This window comes from Miniopterus natalensis, chromosome 1 (assembly GCF_054644295.1).
Source record: "Miniopterus natalensis isolate mMinNat1 chromosome 1, mMinNat1.hap1, whole genome shotgun sequence".
Taxonomy (NCBI): Eukaryota; Metazoa; Chordata; class Mammalia; order Chiroptera; family Miniopteridae; genus Miniopterus; species Miniopterus natalensis.
The window spans coordinates 119,580,704-119,604,004 of record NC_142081.1 but is presented as its reverse complement, the minus strand read 5'-3'; the positions used below and the strand labels follow the sequence as shown (position 1 = coordinate 119,604,004).

The following is a 23,301-nucleotide window of genomic DNA, read 5'->3' as shown; positions in this document are numbered from 1 at the left end:
AACTTCTTTGTAAATAAATTAGTGGTATTTGACATGGGGAGAGATTTTATCTATGGCTGCTATTATCAAGATATCTCTGGCCTAAAACTGCTCATGATAAACAATTCTGAAATGTTAGAACCTACTTTTTCAAACATGGCTTCCTGGAAAATGTTATATAAGCTATGAAACTGAGTATTAACGGAGGTATTTCAAAAAACTGAGTTGTCTTCTTCTGTGTAAATGCTGTATCTAAACAGACAACATACAAGCTGTTATTATATAAGGCGTTTCCAATATGGTAAGACAGGACCTAAGGATGTGCATTCAGACCCCAGAACCCCTCTCTGGTTTGCCTGCACAACTCAGTCTCCTAAAAGAAACCAGGACCCCATGGAGAAAAAGCTAATGCCAAGGGTGGAACTGGATAAATATAAGATGAATCTAGAATATCTTTTTGGCCATAATGAAAGGAAATACTCAAACACTGAGGGGTTTGTCAAGGAAACATAAAAGCCAGCTTAGTTAATCTCTCCCCACCCAACCAAAGAACTTACATGCATATATACATAGTGTGGCGAAGGCCTGGGGTGGGGAGTGGGTGGGGGGTGGAAAGGGTTAATGGGGGTAAAAAGGGGACATCTGTAGTATTTTCAACAGTAAAGGTAAATATTTTTTAAAAGTCAGCTTAAAGGGATTCCTATGACCAAATCTGGGATAATTTAAAAAAAACAATAAATAAATAAAGCAATAAATAAGAAATTGAATGCAATAGGAATCCATGAGTCCACACTGATGTACATCAAAAAATGGATTAAAAATGTTTCAATAAATGGAGAGAAAATGTTGGGTTTTTTGTTTTTTGTTTTTTTGATTTGTACAAAATAAAACCAACCTACAAATATAGACAAAATAATAGAGTTGGGAAAATCACAGGCAATCATCATAGTAAAATTAATTCCATCGAAAAATACTAAAGGAGGCAAAAACTAGTGGGTAAAATTAAGTTGAGATCAGGGTTTTACATACTCTCAAAATAACCCTTCACAAAATATTTATTGATAACAAAGAGAACAAAAGTACTGAGACTGATTGACATCATGTACTAACCAATAGGATACAATAAAAAGAAGTAACATTGGTAATGTTACAGGGGGAAAAAAGCTTAACATTCAACAAATTCAAATTGAGAAACATTACAAAATATTGAATTACAATTTTTAAAACATCAGTGTCATAAAATTCTAGGGAAGATTAAGGAATCATTCCAGTTTAAAAGAAACTAAAAAGAAGTAACAAGTGTGATATGTGATTCTGTATTAAACTGATTTTTTCCTATAAAAGATGCTCCTGGGACAGTGAGCAAACAATAAAGATCTGAGTAAGAGTACATTGTCGTCTGTGAGATTCTTACAACCTTTTGTGAGTTTGAAACAAATTGTTGTTTTACCAAGAAACAATTTGAAAAAGAGCCCTGAAGCAGGAGCACCACTCCCACCAAAAACAATATGAAGAAAGAATGCTCATTCGCTTTTATGAAAGTGTGTACAATTGTTGGTGCTGTTCTCTGAACATTTATAATGAAATCTACATGAAACATTTCAAGTATAAAACTGTAACCACAGAAGCTGTAACCTCAGAATAAGGACAAAAATCATAAATTTCATAATAAAAAAAATATATCTTACTAGCCATTCAGGTCGAATTCTGCTAAAGCATTTTTCCAGTCATACCATTTTGAAGCTAGGAGTGTTGACAACTGTCCATTTTCATTTATAAGGAGACTATATTTTAACAACACTAAATTATACATTATGAATTTTGATATAACAAATTCAGAAAATGCAATGTTCTGAGCAGTACCTGGAGAGAGCCAACGGTGGCGCCATTCATGTAAGTCCAGAACACCAGGGTGCACTTTGGTCCCGTGCGTGAAATGACAGGAGTGAGGATGTCAGCCGTGTCACCAAATTTTCCATTTGAGCTATCGGCATACAGGTACCAGCCATCTGTGGTATTTCTAGGGAAAGTATGATGTGTTTATAAGATAAAAAGAAAAAAAATATCACAAAATATAGTCTGTCATTGATCATATTTTACCATTCTATGGTTTTTTCTAAAAGGATAACAATGTTTTATAGCATAATGATGACTCATAACCTTCAGCAGAAATATTTCTTCTATTTAGATTTTGAGTCCATGTATCAGTTGGTACATTGTGTGCAAATTATGGTAAAGGCTGAAATCACCAGGTCTAATCTGTAATAACTTGGTTGGTTGGTTTTTTTTACAACGATACTGCCCATAATCTGATTAGCTTTATAGAGCTTATTTTCAAGTGGGTAAAATGAGACCCTGTAGCACTGAATAAAAGAAAATATATATATAAATAAATAAAGCATAAAAAACAGCATACAAACTGGCCTGGGGTTTTACTCATAGGTTTAAAAGGCTACCATGTTCACATTTACTCTCTATTAATTTAGGTCAGTTTCACTTAAATATAATTTAATAAGCTGTTAGGTCATTTTAGTGTGTCTTTTCTTTCTTGGTTCCAAATAAAAGAGGAAAATACTTATGGAAACAATTAGATATCAATGAAATCTTGCCATACAGTACAGAGTTTATGACCCCGCTTTAATCATCAATTTACAAAAAAGGAAAAAAATTTAAAGATACCCTAGGTAACATACAGCTTTTTTTAAAAATTAAAATTTATTGGGGTGATGCTGGTTAATAAGATTATACAGTTTTCAGGTGTACATTTCTATGATACAGTCTTCACAATTTGGGCATTTTGGCGCTCTTCCTTTGATTAATTAGATTTCTTACCACTTTCTCACCTAAACATGATGCTAGATAGTATAGAATTTAAACTTTCTAGTTATTAATGCCTTTTTTGTTTTGAAAGTTCTCTAATTGGAGCAACAAAATGTGAATCATTAATAGCAAATAAATGGACAGAGATGGGAGTATTCATTCAATCACCACATATTTATTGAGTTAACCCTTCCAGTCTTGCCTGTCCAAGGCACTGTGAATATGACTGTGAGCAAAAAACACACAAGGTTTGGCCTCCGGCCTCATCATTTACTAGGTGGACAAACTTTAGGTAGGTTATTGAACCTCTCAGAAGATATTCATTTCTTCATTTGTAAAAATGGGATAGTTCCATGTATGGTCTTAATAGAAATTAGAAATAAAATAAGTGGAACATCTGACACAGTACCTGGCATATCTTATATATTTAATAAATGGTAGCTGTGGTTTCTGGTTATGTTTATGTTATTAGTTGCTACTAATTTATTAAAGAGTTTGGAGTCCTGCAAACCTCAGAGGATACAAATTAAGATCACTTTTAAGTGATAAACTTTATATTAATTTTCCTGAATTGTGTCTCAGTGAGTAAGCTCTTCCAGCTTTGTTCCTCATGTGCTCAATAGCCCAGATTCCCAGGGATACCAAGAACAAAGAAAACACATGAATGATTAATTGATTTATAGATTCACTGAGATCCAGCACAATTTTAATAGATATTTTTTGCAGAAATTGACAAACTGATTCTTAGCTTCAAATAGAATAACTATTATGGTATCAGGTGGGTACTAGAGTTATTGAGGGGACCACCTCATAAGTTATATGTCTAACCACTATGCTCTATACCTGAAATTAATATAATATTGAATGTCAACTGTAATTAAATATTTTTAATTTTTAAGAAAGAAAGAAATGCCAAGGAGTGAGCATAGCCAATATGGAGAATTTACTCTATCAGATATCAAGATCCATTATAAAGGTAGAATAATAAAGGCAGGGTGGGATTGGAGTAAAGACAGACAAATGGGCCAAATAAATGGATAGAATAGTGCTTAATACAAATCCACATATATTTGTGCACATGATTTATGAAAAGTTTGGCTCTTCAGAGCAGTGAAGGAAAGGACAATATTTTCAGTGTGGACAAAATGAATTAGGTAGCCATGTGTGAAAATAAAAAAAAAAAAATAATATCTATTTCACAGCATTTAAAAATAATAAATTCCAGGTAGATCGTACCAGGAACCATGGAAGGTAAAACAATGAAGTTTATCTAAGATAATATAATAATATCTTTATAATGTAAGAATTAGAAAGTTTCTTTAAACAATATATAAAAATTACTAACCATAAGGGGAAATACTGAAAAACGAGGCTGTATTCAAATTAAGGATTTCTGATGATCAAAAAAATACCAATATGATGATCAAAAAGCTGGTGAATGGGAGAAAACATGCGTACCAGATTTCATAAATGTAATATTTATTGATGGCCTACTACATACATGCACTACCCACATGTTCAGCAGTATATATGTGTGTATGTGTATGTGTTGTTATACACACACATTATGTAACTGCATACATGCAAGCAAGAACTGGATAAAATATTCCAAAATATTAAAATGTTTATATCTGTGTTTGGGACCATGTATATTTTGTTTCCTATACAGTGCATGGCTCATAAGAGACCCTCAAAAACACTTGATAAAGAAAATTTAAAAAGTGAGTTTGAAATTGATAGAATGCATGTGGAAATAAAAGATGAAGGGAGTGACAGAACTGTGGATTCAGATGAAATTATACATGAAAAGTTAATAGTATGTTCTAGGATGGGTTAAAAAAAATACACAAAACAACAACAACAAACAACCCTTAGAAAAGACAGAACAAAGCTAATAGATCTGGAGACCATGGAGGAGTTAAGTGACTAAAAGTCACAATTCTGGCAATCATAAAAGCATCTAGTCTATGGTTGAACTGGAGGTCCCTGTGTTGGTTTCCTATAAAGTATACAATAAAAATAATAGTAATTTTTAATTTTCCCAATCCAATATAATTTAAGAAAATTCAATCCCAAGAATAAATATAAAATACATATTGTAACAAGTCTTTATAATTACCTATCCCTGAAATATTCCCTTGCCTGCAAGGAAAAGGGAGACAGGACCGGAGATCAATTTGAAAATTTCAAACAACAGATTTGTATTTGTGTGTTTATATCGCACTGTGAACACAGTTACCAGTGCAGCCGTATATCTTATATGCATTAACTCGGGGCACATGATGTATGTACAATTCGTAATGGGCAAGTGAAGAATCACACAAACGCTTGCCTGGGTCTGGGATGAGATTATTCAACCATGTACTTGCAAAGGAAACCAACTCCCCTCCTAAAGTGAGTTCGGCAGTAATGATCACACCTAACTGTGCTGTCGCCCATAAAATATCAGCATCTCTCAACCACCCTTCAAATGGTCTTTTCTCATACAAGGCATGAAGTAGGATGTTTTATAGAAACACATCTTTTCTAATAAAACATCATAAACCACATAGTAGTACAAGTTTAAAGAAAGTAGTGTTATACACTCAGGTGTTGCAAATGCAAAGATCCTAGGTGATGATGTACAAGTTATTTTAAAAAGTCATTATAAAAAGAGATCTGATATACAGTCCATGCTATCTGAGACAGTCCTTGGGACAGACTCCTAGGCCTCCTAGGTAATCGGTTTCTAAAGGCTTACCATTACACAAATTAAGCAATTAAAATATTATTTCTGCCCCCCGCCCCCTTATTTGAGAATCTCCTGAGTATTTACCCTAATTAAATTAATTTAAAATACTCTTGCATGGACAAATTGCAATATTTTTGATTTAGGTCAATTGGACCTCTGATTTTATAAATATACTAGATGAGGGACAAATTCTCCAAGCTTATTCTTTACGTTGAGTATAACTTTTTTTTTTAAAGATAACTTCTTTATATATATATATATATATATATATATATATATATATACCTTTATTGATTTCAGAGTGAGGAAGGGAGAGGGAGAGAGAGAGAAACATCAATGATAAGAGTCATTGATCAGCTGCCTCCTGCACGCCCCCAACTGGGGATCGGGCCCCCAACCCGGGCATGTGCCCTGACCGGGAATCGAACCCCGATCTCCTGGATCCTAGGTCCACACTCAACCACTGAGCCACGCCCGGCTGGGCGAGATATACCTTTTGATTCATTACAATGTTGTAGGCTGTTTTAACAGAACTGATAGATATCATTTACTAAGAGTTGTCATGAGCTTGAATCGCTTCCCCAGTAGCAGAAACACAGCGTTCCATAGCAGCTCTGACCCTGGTCTCCGCAGTCTCCCCCCAGTATATGCAGTGAGGCAGCGAAGCCTTCTCGCGCAGAATGGCTTCCTGGCCCTCCCCATGCACCCCACTGTGTATGAGGAACAAAGTTTCCGATCCACCAACTGCTGGAGTAGGCTTCTCGATCCCGACCAATCAAAGTTCTTGAGTGGTGTTTTTAGAATGTAAATCAAGGGGAACTAAACATTCTTTCTTGAGTGTCAGATCTCCTTACTAGCTCACTCTCCAAGGTTTGAAACCAGTTCTGTTTGACTCCAAACCCTACACATACCCCTCTGTACTATGCTATAGAGGAGACCAAAACATAATATTCTATTTGATCTCATTGATCGTTTCTAAAATGCACATCTGATTCTACCATCCTGCTGAGAAATCTTCAGTACATCTTTACTGACTCAAAGTGAGATTCTTGAGCTAAACTGTATGTTGGTAAATAAGAAAAATCAGTAAAACATACATAATCCACTACAGGCACTGTCTAGATCAAATGACATTGTTTTGTGTTGAGTTCCTTCTTTTCAAAGCAAGACTTCCTTGATAAAGAAAACAGTGAATTAATTTGCATCCCAGTGCAAACTCTTTATCTAGTCATGTATTTGTAACTAACAATTCACAGGTGGGCATTTCACACTACATTAGTGTATAACTGTGGTCAGGGATGTTTTCTATAAAGGCCATACAGTAAATATTTTAGGCTTTGAAAGCTGATTCAATTCTGTCCTTAAAAGCATCTGTGGACTGTTTAAGTGAATGGTCACAGGCATATTCCATGAAAATCATGTATTTACAAAAACAGGCATCAGTCCAGAATTGGCACACAGGCCATAGTCTGCTCACCATGGATAAAGTCTCACCTAACCGGGATCCAAGGAACAACTTTCTATACAAATATCTGGCTTCAGCTGTAATATATTACTTAACTCAGACACCCAGATTTATAGTCATTGTATACGTTCATGCAATTACTCAAATACATCATGTACTTTCTTATTCCTGTCTCCCTTGTACCAATCTTTCTTCTGGGCATACTAATAACCCTGTCCTTAGTCTTTCCTCTGTACTATTTTAATTTATTCTTCATAACGTATCTCAAAGATACTCTCATTTCCAAGCCTTCTTAGATTCCTAGACTCAAAATTCCTACTTCAAACTTACTTCCTGACCTAAAAATTTCATAGCATTTTATATATAACTTTTTAAATGCATTTTCATATTAGATTTTAATTCATTGGATATGAAACTATGTGCCCCACTAGATCGTAAACACATCAAGGCACATATTTTAACTAATTTATTATAGAGTCTAGAACACCTAGTAAAGTGATTTAAACTCAACTGATAATATTTCCTACATCTGTTGCTAAATAAAAGCAGTCCAAAATTTCTGCTTTTTTATACCAAAACCCCCCTTTGCAAACACAAGGCATCTCAATTTTAAAAAAAGGACTTAAAATTTTAGCAGAGTTCTTTTGGATTTCTCTTTCCTAGCCTCATGAAATAAAAATGAAGTAATGAACATTTGTTGAAATGTTATATAGCCACCTAGGGGGTTTACCAGCTCAAAATTCAATAACAAAGGTACCAAAGCCAACTATTTTAATTAGGAGCACCCACAGTTCCTGTTTCAATATTATATGACACTCACTGGGGTACAGTTTTTTGTGAAGCAAGTAGAAAAACATTAAAAAAATAACTGAAAATTTTAAAAGTCTAAGAAATTACACATTTGGTCATCTTTATTTATCTTCTAATTCCAAAACAAGATTTTAAAAGCCTCACTCATGTAAGTATATTTTTATAAAATAGATTTTAAGCCAAAAGAACACTAGGTTTTGAGATGTATACAGTAAAATATTGAAGGTTTTTCTATCAGTCTTTAAATTCGTAAGCCTTTAAATTAGGGAATCTGAAATAATAGTTTGTCACTGGACACTCACAACAAACCTAAGAAAGCAGGATTATAATCATTACTACTTCATAGACGAGATAACTAAAATTTAAAAATTTGCCAGTGTTAATTCCCTAGATGAGTGTTGAAGCCAGGACTGGACTTTGATCCATCTCTCCATGTTTTATATTATAATGAGTTCTCCTCTGAGTGGTGTCTGAACCACCAGCATCGCATGGAAACTTGTTTAAAATGGAAATTCTCGGGCCCTATCTCAGTCAGACATACTGAATAAAACTCTGGGGAGAGGCTCAGCAATCTGTTTAACAAGTTCTCCAGGTTATTCTGGTACATGCTAAATTTTGAGACTCTGCCTAAAACCACTTACAGTAACAGTTAAAATGGTATTTACAGTTCCAAGTTGCTAAATCAAAATGTCAATCCAAAACAAATACCAAGAAAAATAGATATTCTAGCTTTGTTCTTCTCAAATGAATGCTCAGGGGAAAACAAATAACTGTAAGATTAAAACAAAATTGTGATATTTGATTTTAAAACAATTCACTTTCCATTACATATTGTATATAAAATAGGTCTGATGTTCTAGCAAAAAAAGAAAAAAGGAAGACAAAAAAGCTAGTTGGGAAGGGTATAGGTTGGAATTCTTAGTCAAATATATTTGAGAAACAATGCATAACATTTACACACACACACAATTTCTTTTAATGTAAATAGCTCTTCAGGAGTTGGAAGTTGTATAACCAATTGTCTATTATACTGTTCTTGCTTTTTTGTTTTTGTTTTTTAAATCCTACATTCCTAACACATTTGACCCAATAAAAATAATAGTCTGCCTCATGGTAAGCACTCAAAAAATATTTGTTAAGTGAGTGAATCAAACAAAACTAGTGACTTGTTTGTGAGAATCCCTAGATAAGTAATACCTAATAGAAATTTTCTGACCTAGCTTTCAAAACATATTAGAAAAAGTTATCAGATATAAAGTTACTATAAAATTTTATACAAGTAAATAGTACAAGAAGAAGACATAACATTCCTTAATGTACATGAGCCTAACAACAAAGTGTTAAACTATGTGAGGCAAAAACAAATAAATAAATAGATGAATTCACTACCTTAGTTAGAAACTTCAACACCCCTCTACCAGAAATGGACACATTCAGCAGGCAAAAGATCAATAAGGATGCAGTTGAACAAAACAACATCATTAATCAACTGCATAAAATTGACATCTGGAGACTACTTCATTCAGTGACAAAAGATTACACATTTGTCTCAAGCTTACATAAAACAGTCACATCTAATGAGGACTGTTAACCAAAATACATAAATAATCCTTAAAACCAACAATTAAAAATCAAATAACTCAACTCAATTAAAAAAACGTACCAAAGACCTGGATACCTCACCAAAGAATATATAAAAATGGCAAATAAGGATATGTCAGCAGGGAAATGCAAATGCAAACAACGAGATACCACTACACACCTATCAGAATGGGTCAAAAACTAGAACACTACCACCACCAAACTCTGGAGAGAATGTGGGGGACCAATAAGCCTCCCTCATTGCTGGTGGGAATGCAAAATGCCACAGCTGTTTTGGAAGACAGTTTAGTGGTTTCTTACAAAGCTAAACATGTTCTTACCATATGATCTAGACATTACGCTCCTTGATATTTACCCAAAAGAGCTGAAAATTTATATCCACACAACAACCTGCACATGAATGTTTATAGCAACTTTATTCATAATTTCCAAAACTTGGAAGAAACCAAGACATCCTTTAGCAGGTGAATGGGTAAATAAACTTCAGTACATTCGACAATGTGATATTATTCAGAGCTAAAAATAAATGAGCTATCAAGCCATGAAAAGACCTGTGGGAACCTTAAATGCACATTACTAAGTCAAATAAGCCAATTTAAAAAGCCTACATATTGTATAATTCCAATTATGACATTCTGGAAAAGGCAAAACCTACGGAGACAGTGAAAGGATCTGTGGTTGTCAGCAGTCATGGGTGGGGGGAGGGATGAATAGGTAAAGCGCACAAGACTTTTATAGCAATGAAAATGCTCTGTATATGACCACATGCGGCATAGATGTCATTATACATTTATCCAAACCCATTCAATGTATCACACCAACAGGGAGCTACAACGTAAAATATGGATTTGGAGTGTTTTGATGTATCATTGTAGTAGGTTCATCAATTGTAAGAAACGCACCAGGATTCATTCTAGAGAATGAAGCAGGGCTCACCTAGCACGTAAGGGAAGGGTCTGCAGACAGAGAGGCGGATACACATTGTGAATACAAGTGAGGTGAAAGACACAAAAATGCTTAATACATTTAAATCTGTTACCCAAACGATATTGTCATTACTTTATTGATTTCAGCGTCAGGCAAAAATAAATTAAAAGAGAATTCTTAATATATCCTGAAACAATATTAGCCAGCCATGTCTGTAGTGAATGCATTTATTTATTAAGACTTTTTATCTTAAACATAATTTACATAAATACACCCTGATATCCCTCTAATTTGCCCGATGTGTCCTACCAGTATTATCACTTTCTGTAGGTTCCCTAACATGAAGAAGACTGAGAAGCACAGATATATTCAAGCCTCCTTCCCCATTTATTGGCCAATAAATTTAGCTGTAGGAATATAGGGACTGAAAGAAGGGAGAGAGCAGAAGTAAATCACTGTCTCAGAAACGGAATATCTGTAATGGAGAGACAACTTCTCTGACCTTCCTTTGAAAAGCAGTTTTGCTTATTTCGTAATCTAAAATCAGTATAAAACTGCTACTGTAGGAGGTAACACAAGTATACAAGGAAGCAGTCAACGTAAATGGAAAATACATTGTCAGGTGTAAATGACAATTTCAAATATGCAAATGAGTCAAGGTTGTCCAAGCAGATTCTTACTGCTTCAATATTATCAGGATCTGAACAAAGTTTGAAAACGTGTCCTAGTCTCAAAATTTAAATGCTTCCTGTATTTGAATATTCACATCTGGAAATACCTTTCCAGATGTTACAGGCTATGCTGCCTTGAGATTTTAAATACTTCCACCTTTGTACCAATTTTTTTTTTTTAAAGAAAAGCCTCTCTGTACTGAACTAGAAAATAAATTAGTAATAGAGCATCAGTAAGTGCCGGCTACGATGCCTAAACCTGTCTATAAACTGACACACGGATTTATGCACTTGAGAGATCAGATGAATCGGTTCAGTTCTTAACCTCCTGGCAATCATATGTAAATGAGGAGGTTCAGGTTGTGCCATTACTTCCCTGTGCTTGTCACCAGAGTTCAATATCAGTATTTTAATGCCCTGTATACTTTGTTAGGGAGGATCATGAATTATCATTCTTTGACCTTTACACTATTCTACAGCTTTGCTCATCAGCAGTGATTGGTTATTTATAGTATCACTGGTCTGTGATGAAAAGGTCAATCTGAATTCTGAATGTATAAAAATGGTAGATCATGTTAGAAGTATTTTAAAAGGTAAACAGACACCACCACAGTGTTTTGTAGCCAACTGTCTGTTTTTCTAATAATATGAGTACAGAATGTCAGAACTGGAATCTATACTAAGGCAGTCCTAGTAATGAAATGGAAATGGTACAAGCTACAGCAGTTAAGTACTGTTAAAAGGAAACTCTTTTTTGATTTCAACATGAGCAGTAAAAGGGCCTGGCCCAGGATAATTTAACAGCAGAGCTTTCCATTTCATAAAAAGTCTATCATGTCTTCATTTTATACCAGGCTTTGAAATATGCTGATTCTATTACCTGGAATTATTGGGTGTTCATATTTACATGTCTTAGAAATTTTACTGATAAAAAATTAAATTTTTGAATTTAAGAATTTAATTTTGAAATAATGTAATAAATACAATAAATAAACCCATTCAATTTTTAAAATCTACATTTTCTAAATAACTTGCTAAAAGCATTCCCAGATGTTATGAGTTCATGACATCCTAGTTAACAGTTTGACTGTGTTTAGTTAGAATACTTTGTGTTTAATTTAAAAGAGACTACAAAGTAATGCCTGGCAAGAAATTTAGATCTCCACTTTAGGGAGAACATGAGAAATTTTCATTTTAAATTTAGTGATTTCCCCAAAGAAATTCTAGATCAAAATATTTTCATGTCTTTTTTTTTTTTTACCAGAAATTTCATACATCTCATTTAAAATATATCCAAAGTTAATATAGATATTATATCTGTGCATATGCATTAATATAACATATAAGGGAATAATCTACAAAAGCATTAAAATTCTATCAATAGAAGTTTAGGAAAAAAGACCTAATTTTATTCTCAAAATTTTATCATTATCACCAATCTACTTTGGCTTTGTCTTCAACTTAGCTTTATCTTTTAAGGACTCCCCTCCTTTGGTCCAAATATTAAATGTTTCAGCTTTGTCGTCTTATCTTTTCATCATTTTTTTTCTTATAGTCACCTGCCATGTGGGCAGCACTATGCTAGATGTTGCTTTCCATTGAGATGGTTATAATGTCATGAAAAAATTAGACAAGTAAATTAATATTGATGGTACTGATGTAATACAGAGAATACCTAGCACAAGCTACAAAGTGATCTGCAGATGGCTGCTACTTGTGTTGGACTTGGAGATGCACAGAAGAAACCAAGCTGTGAACCGAGGTGGGCTGCCACTAGTTCTGTGCCTGGGGCTACTTAGCAAGAGGTAGAGGGTTCACAGAGGCCAGATGATGCTGCTTTAAGAGATTTTAGGAAAGTGTGAAGTATGAGGCAAGAGAGGCCAGTTATATGGAAAAGCTACTGGAAAAGGCTTGGATGGGCCCACAATTTGGGTAGGGTAGGGTCTCAGGGAATCACCAGGGTGGGGTGAACAGTGTGGGCCAGGTTGATGGAGACTCAGATATGGCATCCACCTGTCAGCTCAGGGTAGGGGGGGGGCTCTCAGAAGAGGAGCACATATGTTTGGGAAAAAGCTGCCATCCTAACTCTCCCCCTGATGCCAGACAATTAAGTTCCTCCCCATATGTTTTTGGTGCCTTTCAAGCTACTGCCCCCATGCTGGAGCTCAGAGGGAGTCTGAATCAGTCTGTGTGCTGGCCCTTCAAGAGGATCTGCCTGGGACTCCAGCAGCCCTCTGTCTCCCTCAGCCACAATCCCCACTGGTTTTTATAGTCAGAAGTTATGGGACCTCTCTTTCTGGCACTGGAACCCTGGGCTGGGGAGTCTGGTGTGGGGTTGGTCCCCTTGTTTCTCAGAGGGGATCTCTGCAGCCAAGATATCCCTCCTGATTTTAAACTGCCACACATGAGTGTAGGGCCAACCCATTCCATGTCTCTGCCCCTCCTACCAGTCTTGATGAGACTTTTTCTCTAGATCCATAGTTGTAGGACTTCTGTTCAGCTAGATTTCAGGTGGTTCTGAGTGATGGTTCTATAGTTTAGTTATATTTTTGATGTGGTTGTGGGAAGATTTGAGTACCACATTTACCTATACCTTCACCTTGATGGGATATCCTTGATGAGAGTTTATTATTGTGCATGGTGTAAGAAAGTGGTCTAATTTCACTTTTTTGCATGTATCTGTCCAATTTTCCCAACACAATCTATTGAATAGACAATCTTTACCCCATTGTATGTTCTTGCCTCCTTTGTCAAATATTAATTGACCATAAAGGCATGGGTTTATTTCTAGGCTTTCTATTCTGTTCCATTGATCTATATGTGTATTTTTGTGTTGGTACCATGCTGTTTTGGTTACTATGGCCTTGTTGTATAGTTTGAAATCAGTTAGAGTGATTCCTTCAACTTTGTTTTTCTTTCTCAGGATTGCTGTAGCTATTCAGGGTTTTTTGGGTGTTTTTTGTGGTTCCATTTACATTTTTGGAATATTTGTTCTAGTTCTGTGAAACATGTTATTGGTATCTTGATAGGAATTGCATTGAATCTATAGATTGTTTTGGGTAGTCTGGACATTTTAATGATGTTAATTCTTCCTGTCCATGAACATGGTATATGCTTCCACTTATTTGCATCTTCTTCAATTTCTTTCTTCAGTGTCTTATAATTTTCTGAGTACAGGTCTTTTACATCCTTGGTTAAATTTATTCTTGGGTATTTTTTTTTTATTGTATTATAAAGGGGGTCCTTCTTTCCCTTTTCTAGTCCTGCTAGACTAAAAGGAGATATCCTTCCAGACTCTACAGTCATGTTCCTCTCTTATAATTGAGTGATTGCAGTACTTCTTTGGCATCAGAGATTTCCAATGGTCACAGGGAACACACTCTTTTGATAATCAACTTTACTCAATACAATAGAATGTTCCCTCAGATATAATTTTTCTTTCTTTTATTTCTTATCTGCTGTTTTGTAAAACATCCCCTTCTCAAGAGCTCTTCATTTCTGTTTAAGGTACTACTACTCTTCCAGTCACCAAGGCACCAAACCTGGGATCCAAATATTTCCCTGCCAACCACTTGCTCTGATTAAGTTTTTATATTATAAAACTAAGGTTTATCATTCCTCCCCAGTGGGTATAACCACCACTTTATCATTGCTTGGTGAATTTCTGTGTAGCTATCTAAAGCCAGCTCAAAATTATTTTTATCATAATGTATATTTTTATTTTTATTGTGTGCACTATCAAACCTCCCAACTTGGTGCCCAGATAACACTGTACCTTTGTTATAGTCCTTCTTTCTGTTTTAAATGATACCTCATTTTTTAAAATCTGTCTTGTCTGTATTCCTAAATTTTAAAATTCTTGTATCTCCTCCTGTTACTTGCTTAAAATACTTTTTATAACAGCTATGCAAATATCTCTTTTCCCATTTAAATTTTAATTTAACATAGGGGCTGCTGATCAAAAAACAACCAAATGTGTTCTTTTAAAATATACATATTTTCAATTACAGTTGACACACAATATTATATTAGTTTCAGGTATATAGCACAGTGATTAAACATTTATGTAACTTATGAAAAGATCAACCCCATAAGTCTAATACCCATCTGACACCATATTATTACAATATTATTAACTATATTCCCTATTCTGAACTTTACATCACTGTGAATGTTTTTATAACTGGAAATTTGTATATCTTAATCCCTTTCCTATTTTTACCCCAACCCCTCTCCCACTTGGCAACCATCAATTAGTTCTCCATATCTGTGAGTTTATTTCTGTTTTGTATGTTCATTTATTTTTTATAACCCAGATATAAGTGAAATTATATGGTATTTGTGCAAAAATATCTCTTAAACTGCTATTTAACATGCCTTCAAAAGTAACATTTCTTAGAGACTATAAATGATCTTATGAATATAGTTAGTATATTTATGAAGCTGTGTATGTAGTCACTACAATCTCATAAAAATTTGATTACATATATGGAGACAATTTCAAAAAAATAGCAATGATGACAGTTTTTAAAACCTGCAATGTATCCCAAACTTTATTATCCCAGAAACTGCATTACTTGTGGTGTTATGCCACAAATAAAATATCTAAATAATAATCTTATGATTGTAGAAATTTAAGAACTCTTTTTAATTATTTTATGCTGAATAATAATAAAGAAAATTGAATTACTTCATAAAAATGAAAACAATTATAAATAAATAATAAATTAGTCTAATTAAAACAAAGTTCACAGAACTAGTACATTTCTAATGAGATCATTAAGATTGCTTGCACTTCCTTAAAATAATTTTTATTATTTAAATCTCAACTGCTTCTCAAAATGCAATGCTATTTACAAAAACACATATGATACAGTATCACATCATAAACTAAAAGATACACACACACACATACATATGTATGATAATAAGAAGATAAAAAAAAGTGGAGACACTAAATGGGGCCATGGATAAAGCACAGATCAAAAATGCATTCTATAAGTTCCACAGGATCACTGACAATAGATTATGAACAGAAAAGCATAAATAGTAATATAATTCAGAGCCAAAGAAAACACAAAACTAAACCAATACTTCAATAAAATTATATTACGTGCTCATAACAGACTAAAAACTAATTTTTCACAAATATCTTCATAAAGAATAAACAAGGCATAATTTAACTAATTATTTATTTAGTCACTTTAAAAGGGTTATTCTATTTATCAAATACTGATATATATACCAATTCAATAAATCAATACATGAGTAACCAATAAGATAATTAAGAGCATCCTTTATAAACCTATTGTAATTTATTGTGACATCATAATGCTGGGTCTTTTCAAATATCAGCCAGGTCTTTATATTTGAGCATATGTTTAAAGCCAATTCTTGTTAATACTAAAATCTTAAGGGGGAAATCAATAAAAGCTCCAAATAATCTTAAATTATTCCTGAAAGATTTGTCCACAGGATGATGAAGGCATCTGTATTTATCTCTACTGAAAAAAAATCATGCCCAAGCCTGCTTGTTCGTCACAGAAAACATTTAACTGGGAAAGTCATACCGCCAGTTTGCCCAGTTACAAACTCGAAAGCATTTCAGAACAACAAATAACTGTAAAATAAAAAGAACCATGATTCTAGGAGAGGAAATAGTTACCTTTGGGGGAAAGGTATAAAAAAGTTCGGTCATGTGAAGACATACCCAAGAAGTTGATAAAGGGGTAAAAGTTACTAAAGATAAAAGACTGTTTCTCTGAGGCACTCCTGTATGAGTCAGGGCAAGAAATAGTGCCTGGAGCCCAGCTGGGCATAGCTCAGCGGTTGATTGTCGACCTAGGATCCAGGCGATCAGGGTTCGATTCCCGGTCAGGGCACATGCCCGGGTTACGGGCTTGATCAATAACTCTCATCATTGATGTGTTTCTGTCTCTCTTTCTCCCTCTCCTTTCCTCTCTCTGAAATCAATAAAGATATATTAAAAAAAAAAAAAATAGTGCCTGGAGCTCATGCTTTAGGGCTATTCACACAGGCCTGGATTTCAGTATCCTTTATCAATGTCTCCAAGTAACTCCAATGTGCTGCCAATTTTGAGAACCAGATCTTGACTAAACAAACGAGACCTTAATGTGTTGTTCCCAAATAGGCAGCATCAGGATCACCTGGGAACTTGTTAAAAATGTAAATTCTAAGGTCTCCCCAGGCTTAACCTAGTTAGAAATTCTGGAGTGAGCCTAAGATTTCTGTGCCTTAACAAGCGCCCCAGGTGATTCTGATGCATCTTTGGGAGCCACTAAACTAAAACGATCCTCAGCAAAACAATATGAGTTCACCTTGATTGGCTTATATCAACAAAATCTGGATTTTCGCCATTAAGAAGGAAGGAAGGAAAAAAAAAAAGAAAAAGAAAGAAGGAAGGAAGGAAGGAAGGAAGGAAGGAAGGAAGGAAGGAAGGAAGGAAGGAAGGAAGGAAGGAAGGAAGGAAGGAAGGAAGACAAGAATGGTTTGGGGCTATGAACGTTTCTTTGCTATTGTTTTCTCTCCCAGTTGCCATCACCAGCATCACCTCTCTTTCCTTCCTTATTTTCAGGATTCTTTATAGAGTACCAGTTTCAGTTTTCTCTCTCTCCATCTCCTGTGACATAAACCTGCAGTCAAATCATGTCAGTTCTCTCAAATGCTTGGCTTTTAAGCAAGAGAGATTCACAGGGAGATGGAGGATAGTGGTAAAGAGCACAGGCATTAGCATTGAGATCTGTGTTTACAGTTGGCATCTCAAGCTTACTAAGGAGGGTGCTTAAGGGCAGCATCTCTAAGCCTTGGTTTGCTCACTGGTAAAACAGGGATAAGGATACCACCCCCAAAAGTTCACTGGGAGGACCTGACATGATTATGTATGAAAGGCATTCACACCCAGCTTATGACAAAATAAACACTCCATTAGGGCTGCTTTCACTTCTAGAATGCTTCATTATATGAAAGCCACCACTGTTCCTCTATCCGACCTCCCGATAGTTTTGTGTCATCAAAGAGGACATGCAGGAGAACACATACCTACTTAAATATCAGAATTTACTTATAAACTTGGCATTTCCCTCAATTTCTTTTTTTTTCTTTTTTAAATATATCTTTATTGATTTCAGAGAGAGGAAAGGAGAGGGAGAGAGAGAGATAGAAACATCAATGATGAGAGAGCCATTGATCGAGCCCACAACCCGGGCATGTGCCCTGACGGGGAATCGAACCCTGATCGCCTGGATCCCAGGTCGACGCTCAACCGCTGAGTCACGCCCGGTAGGGCTCCCTCAATTTTCATTAACAGCAATCACTTAACTGTTTCAGTATTGTTCTTTGAAATAGGCAAATTAAAGGTAGGTTTTAAGTATAAAAATAGATACAATTTATTTTTATTCTATTTATTTATTTATTGAGCTAAAATAGATTAGTTTTAATTTTTTTGTTGTTTTATGTTTTTATTTTTTAAAATTGTATCTTTATTGTTGAAAGTATTACAGATGTCCTCTTTTTTCCCCATTGACCCCTTCTTTCTGCCCACCTTCCCTGCCCCCAGTCCAAGGCTTTCACCACACAATTGTCTGTGTCCATGGGTCACACATACATGCATATAAGTTTCTTGGTTAATCTCTCCCCACCCCTGCCTTCCCTCTGAGATCCTATAGATTGCTTATCTCCATTTCATTTATCTCTTCTTCTGAAGAATTCTCTTATTCTATTTTTATTCTACTTAAACTTTACTACTAATAAATAAATCACCTAAAGTCTCCAGAAAAAATGATTTTTAGAAAGCATAAATGAATTAACATAATATATTTCTTTGGCTCATACATTTAAATTATGAATTGGTAAGCACATAATTTGTGTTAGTGCCTATTATATGCAAGTCTATGCATGGTTTTTAAATAAATACATTTCATGTATTTTTATAAATACTTAAAAATAAACACTATAGCGAAAGATATGTATCCATTCATGCATGAAAAGATAACATTTATTCTATGATGTTCATTATGTAAAACCCTGACCACAATCTTCCATCCTTGAATTATATGTCCTTAAATCAGAACAAAAATATAAACAAACCTTTTAAAAAAACAGTTTTATTCTGAACTGCCTATCACCGTGCCTATCACCTAAGGCAAAATTACTCTTCTTGGATAATAATGTCAGGAAGAACTTGAAGAATATTAGTTCTAAAGAGCAACCTTACTGAAAAAAACCCCACGAGATTAAGGAACTATATTTTGAATTTCATTATGACTGAGTCCTAAATGTAGACTTTCTAAGATCAGTGTAAATAGCACTTAGGAGAAAAGGTCTGTGCTAGACAGCATTATTACTAAGAACTACCTCTGCTCCCACTTTATGGTTAATTTGAAAATCATATAAACTCTTAGGAATAATTTATGTTTTTCAAGTCAGAGGCATTTGGATAGCTGCATTAAAGTCCTATCATTCTGTAAATTAATATCTTCTTAAAGTTCAAAATAGGAGCATCACATTTAAACAAAAAGCTTCACACCACAAAGAAACAGCTGTCTTCCCTTTTGCACATTTCTATGCCTACTCAAGGAACAGATAGCAAATGTAGAAGATAACAGCGCCTTCTTTTCTGCTCTATTAAAGCTCACTATACTTTTATGCTGAACCTCATGTAGACCTTATTAATTTTGTTCAACTTATTTTAGTATCTCAAAATTCACAGAAAAGTTTAAGTGCAAGTTAGTGAATTCCTTTTAAATAGAAGTTTAAAAACTCACTTTGATGGTAATCCTTGGTGACTGAAAACATTAAACTAAATTAATAATGTTTATAATGAAGATTAAAATGTCAAATTGAAAATAAAAGTAAATCAAGCAGTACAGGTGGAGAAATGTTTCCATTAAAATAAAATTAAGAAGTTTGAAAGCAGATTACAGTAAGGGATGCATTTAGCTAACCAGGAAGACACTTTAAAAAGCAATCTCAAAAGGAAAAAAAAACCAGAACATTTTTAAAGCACTTTTCTTAGTGCTGGAATTTAGGAAAGACATGAAAAAAAATGCAGGCCATTGGATTCTATGAGATGTATAACCTAGTAGGAGAAAGAAAATAAACCAGGATGGATATATACAAAAAAAAAAAAAAAAAGATAGAATTAATGCTAAATATCTGAAAAGAAGAGCCTTAAAGGATATTATTAAAGTAAAAACAAAAAAAAAAAATTATTTACATCTCAACCTCTCCCACCCTTCACTTGACAAACATCCTAAAGCGTAAATGATATCATTTCCTTACTGGCATCTTGATCACAGCCAAGTACTTTCTCTACCATCCCTAGCAATTTCTAGTTAAGGTTTCATAAGATTTAATTCTGATATAAATACTCAGTGCCCTTAAACTTTAATATAATGACATTGCTTTGGGGGGATCTGTAAGGTTATTTTCTAGACACATAATATTTTGTTACACTATCTTTCAGTACCATCAAAGATATGATGCCAACCTCAGAAACAAAAGTTGTTTACTTCTTTCCTAAAGTGACAACTTTTCATCTTTTCTAAGTGGCACCCTTTAATTTTGTGAATTTCTCTATTCCTTTTTAGAGTCCCACCCTTTCCTCTTTATGCCAGATAATAATTCACAGTGTATTGGGGTGAGTGTATGTTACAAACAGAGCAGAAAATTCTTCTTCAGTACTCTAGAGAAGCAATCATTCATGATAAATGGTAAAATATAAAGGTATTGCCTCTGTTGACCTCGAGCTTATGGTCCAGGGAAGACATATAAGGTCTTTGCTTTTCAGAGATACTATTTCTTTCTAGTTCATGTCAATAAAACCCCCTCAACTATTTCAACAAATTTTCTTCCAGCTTTCTTTCTTTCTCAATCTTTTCTACACTCATATACCAGATTTAATTTTAATTCACTTCTATTATCTTCTGATTCATTTGTATTAAAAAACCTGAAATGATTCCTGTGTGTGCCAACCGTCCTCCCCTCCGACTGCCAATATTAAACTCCTCAGCACAGTATTTCTTGCTCTCTGCAATTTGATGCAACATTTCTTCCCAATCTTACCCACACTGTAAAAACTACACATTTAAAGTTGTATTATGAGACATGTACTTTGATGATTGTTTTGCTTGCATTTTTGTACTTGTGGCTGACAATAACATATATACTCATGTCCATTTTTTCAGATGATGAAATTAAAATGCGGACAGTTTACTCCATCACCTAGGTCCACATAGCTAATGAATGCTGGATGTGGGTAAATCTAGTATTATTTGATTCCAGGGTTTGTTCACTATAGTAGGCTCAATAATGGACCCCTAGGTACCAGATTCTAACCCCTAGAACCTTGTAAAACCTGTTACCTTATATGGCAAAGCTTATACAGGTGCGATTAAATTGAAAATCTGAGATTTAGTGATAAACCTGAATGATCTAGAAGAATGCTAAACAGACTCACAAATGTTTTTATAAGAGTAAGGCAGAGGGAGATTTGACCCAGATGGAAGAGGCAATGTGACCATGAAGGCAGACAGGAGACTGATATAACCACAAACTAAGGAATGAGATAATCACTAGAAACTTGAAGAGGCAAGAAACAGATTCTCCTCTAAGTCTTCAGCGGGGGAATAGCCCTGCCAGTATCTTGATTTTGGCACAGTGGTACTGATTTCAGGCTTTTGGCTTCCAGAACTGGGAGAAAGTTTATTTCTGTTGTTTAAAGCCATCGACTTTATGATAGTTTTTTACAGTAGACATAACAAACTAATACAGGCACTGAATCCTGCTCCACACTGAAGCCTTTAGATCAACCCCTTGGTTCCCAAATCAGAACCAATTTGAGAAAGAATTAGAGTGATGGCCAAAGGTCTGGGATCAAGGACATTTCTTTGCAATCTGTAGTGGCCTGAATAGAAAAATCGAACAACCCAAACCTAAAGAAAATGAGGGGCTCAGAGGCTGGGAATACTCTTAGAAAACAAGGCACAAAATAAGAGTTGGAGAAGCATCAAAGAAGATTTAGGCCAAAAGTAACACTAAATACTTATTTTAGCTCCCCTTAGTTTTCATATAGTTAAAGAAAAATGGGCTCTTGAACATGGCAGGGTTAGTCCCACAAGATGGAGATAGGTGATTGTGCCTGAAGGGAGAAATGCCCAAGTAACCACAAGCTAGTAAGGTAGGTTTGGTGAATATAGTCACACGGATTCACACTGGAAGACTGAGTACTGTTAAAATGTCCATACTACCCAAAGGAACTTACAGATTTGATGCAACTCCTATCAAAATTCCAAAGGCATTAACAGAAATAGGAAAAACAATCCTAAAATTCTATAGAAAACAAAAGACCCCAAATAGGCAAAGCAATCTTGAGAAAGAAGAATGAAGCTGGAGGCACCATACTTCTGATTTCCAACCACACTACAAAGCTATAGCAACCAAAACTGTATGGTACTGGCATAGAAACAGACACAGAGGTCAATGGAACAGAGTAGAGAGCTCAGAAATAAACCCATGTGTATATGGTCAACTAATATTTGATAAGAGGGCCAAGTATACTCTATGGGGAAAGAACAGTCTCTTCAATACATGGTGTTGAAAAAAGAATATTCACATTCAAAAGAATGAAGTCAGATCCTTGTCTTCCAGGATTCACAAAAATTAACTCAAAATGAATTAAAGACACGAACATGAGGACTGATTCTATAAAACTCCTAGAAGAAAACATAGGGACAAATATCCTTGATATTGATCTTGGTAATGATTATTTGGATGTGACACCAAAAGCACAAGGAACGAAATAAAAAATAATAAAGTGAGTCTACAACAATTAAAATACTTTCTTTGCAACAATGGACAGTATCAACAAAATTAAAGGGCAACCTACAGAAAGGGAAAAAATATTTTCAGACTATATTTTTGAAAAGGGGTTAATATCCAAACTATATAAGGAAATCCTATAACTCAATATAAAAAATAATCTAAGTAATAAATGGACAGAGAAATTGAATAGACATTTTTCCAAAGAAGATACTGAAATGGCCATCACATACATGAAATTGTGTTTAATATCACTAATCAACAGGCAAATAAAAATCAAAACCACAGTGAGATAACACCTCACAGCTATAAGAATGGCTATTATCAAGATGGTAAGAGATAAAAGTTGGGGAGGAAGTGAGAAAAGAAAACCTTTGTACACTTTTGGTGGGAATGTAACTTGGTACAGTCATATGAAAACAGTGTAAAGGCTCTTCCAAAAAACTACCATTCTGTGT

At 34.6% G+C, this 23,301-nt stretch overlaps 1 protein-coding gene across 1 annotated transcript in view; it reads right to left on the bottom strand.

Moving 5' to 3' along the window:
* Positions 1 to 23,301, bottom strand: part of MALRD1 (MAM and LDL receptor class A domain containing 1) — a 543,727-nt gene that overhangs the window by 343,913 nt on the left and 176,513 nt on the right. Inside the window, 1 exon segment of the mRNA XM_087815868.1 lies at positions 1,843 to 1,999. Coding sequence (XP_087671994.1) covers positions 1,843 to 1,999 — 157 coding nt within the window.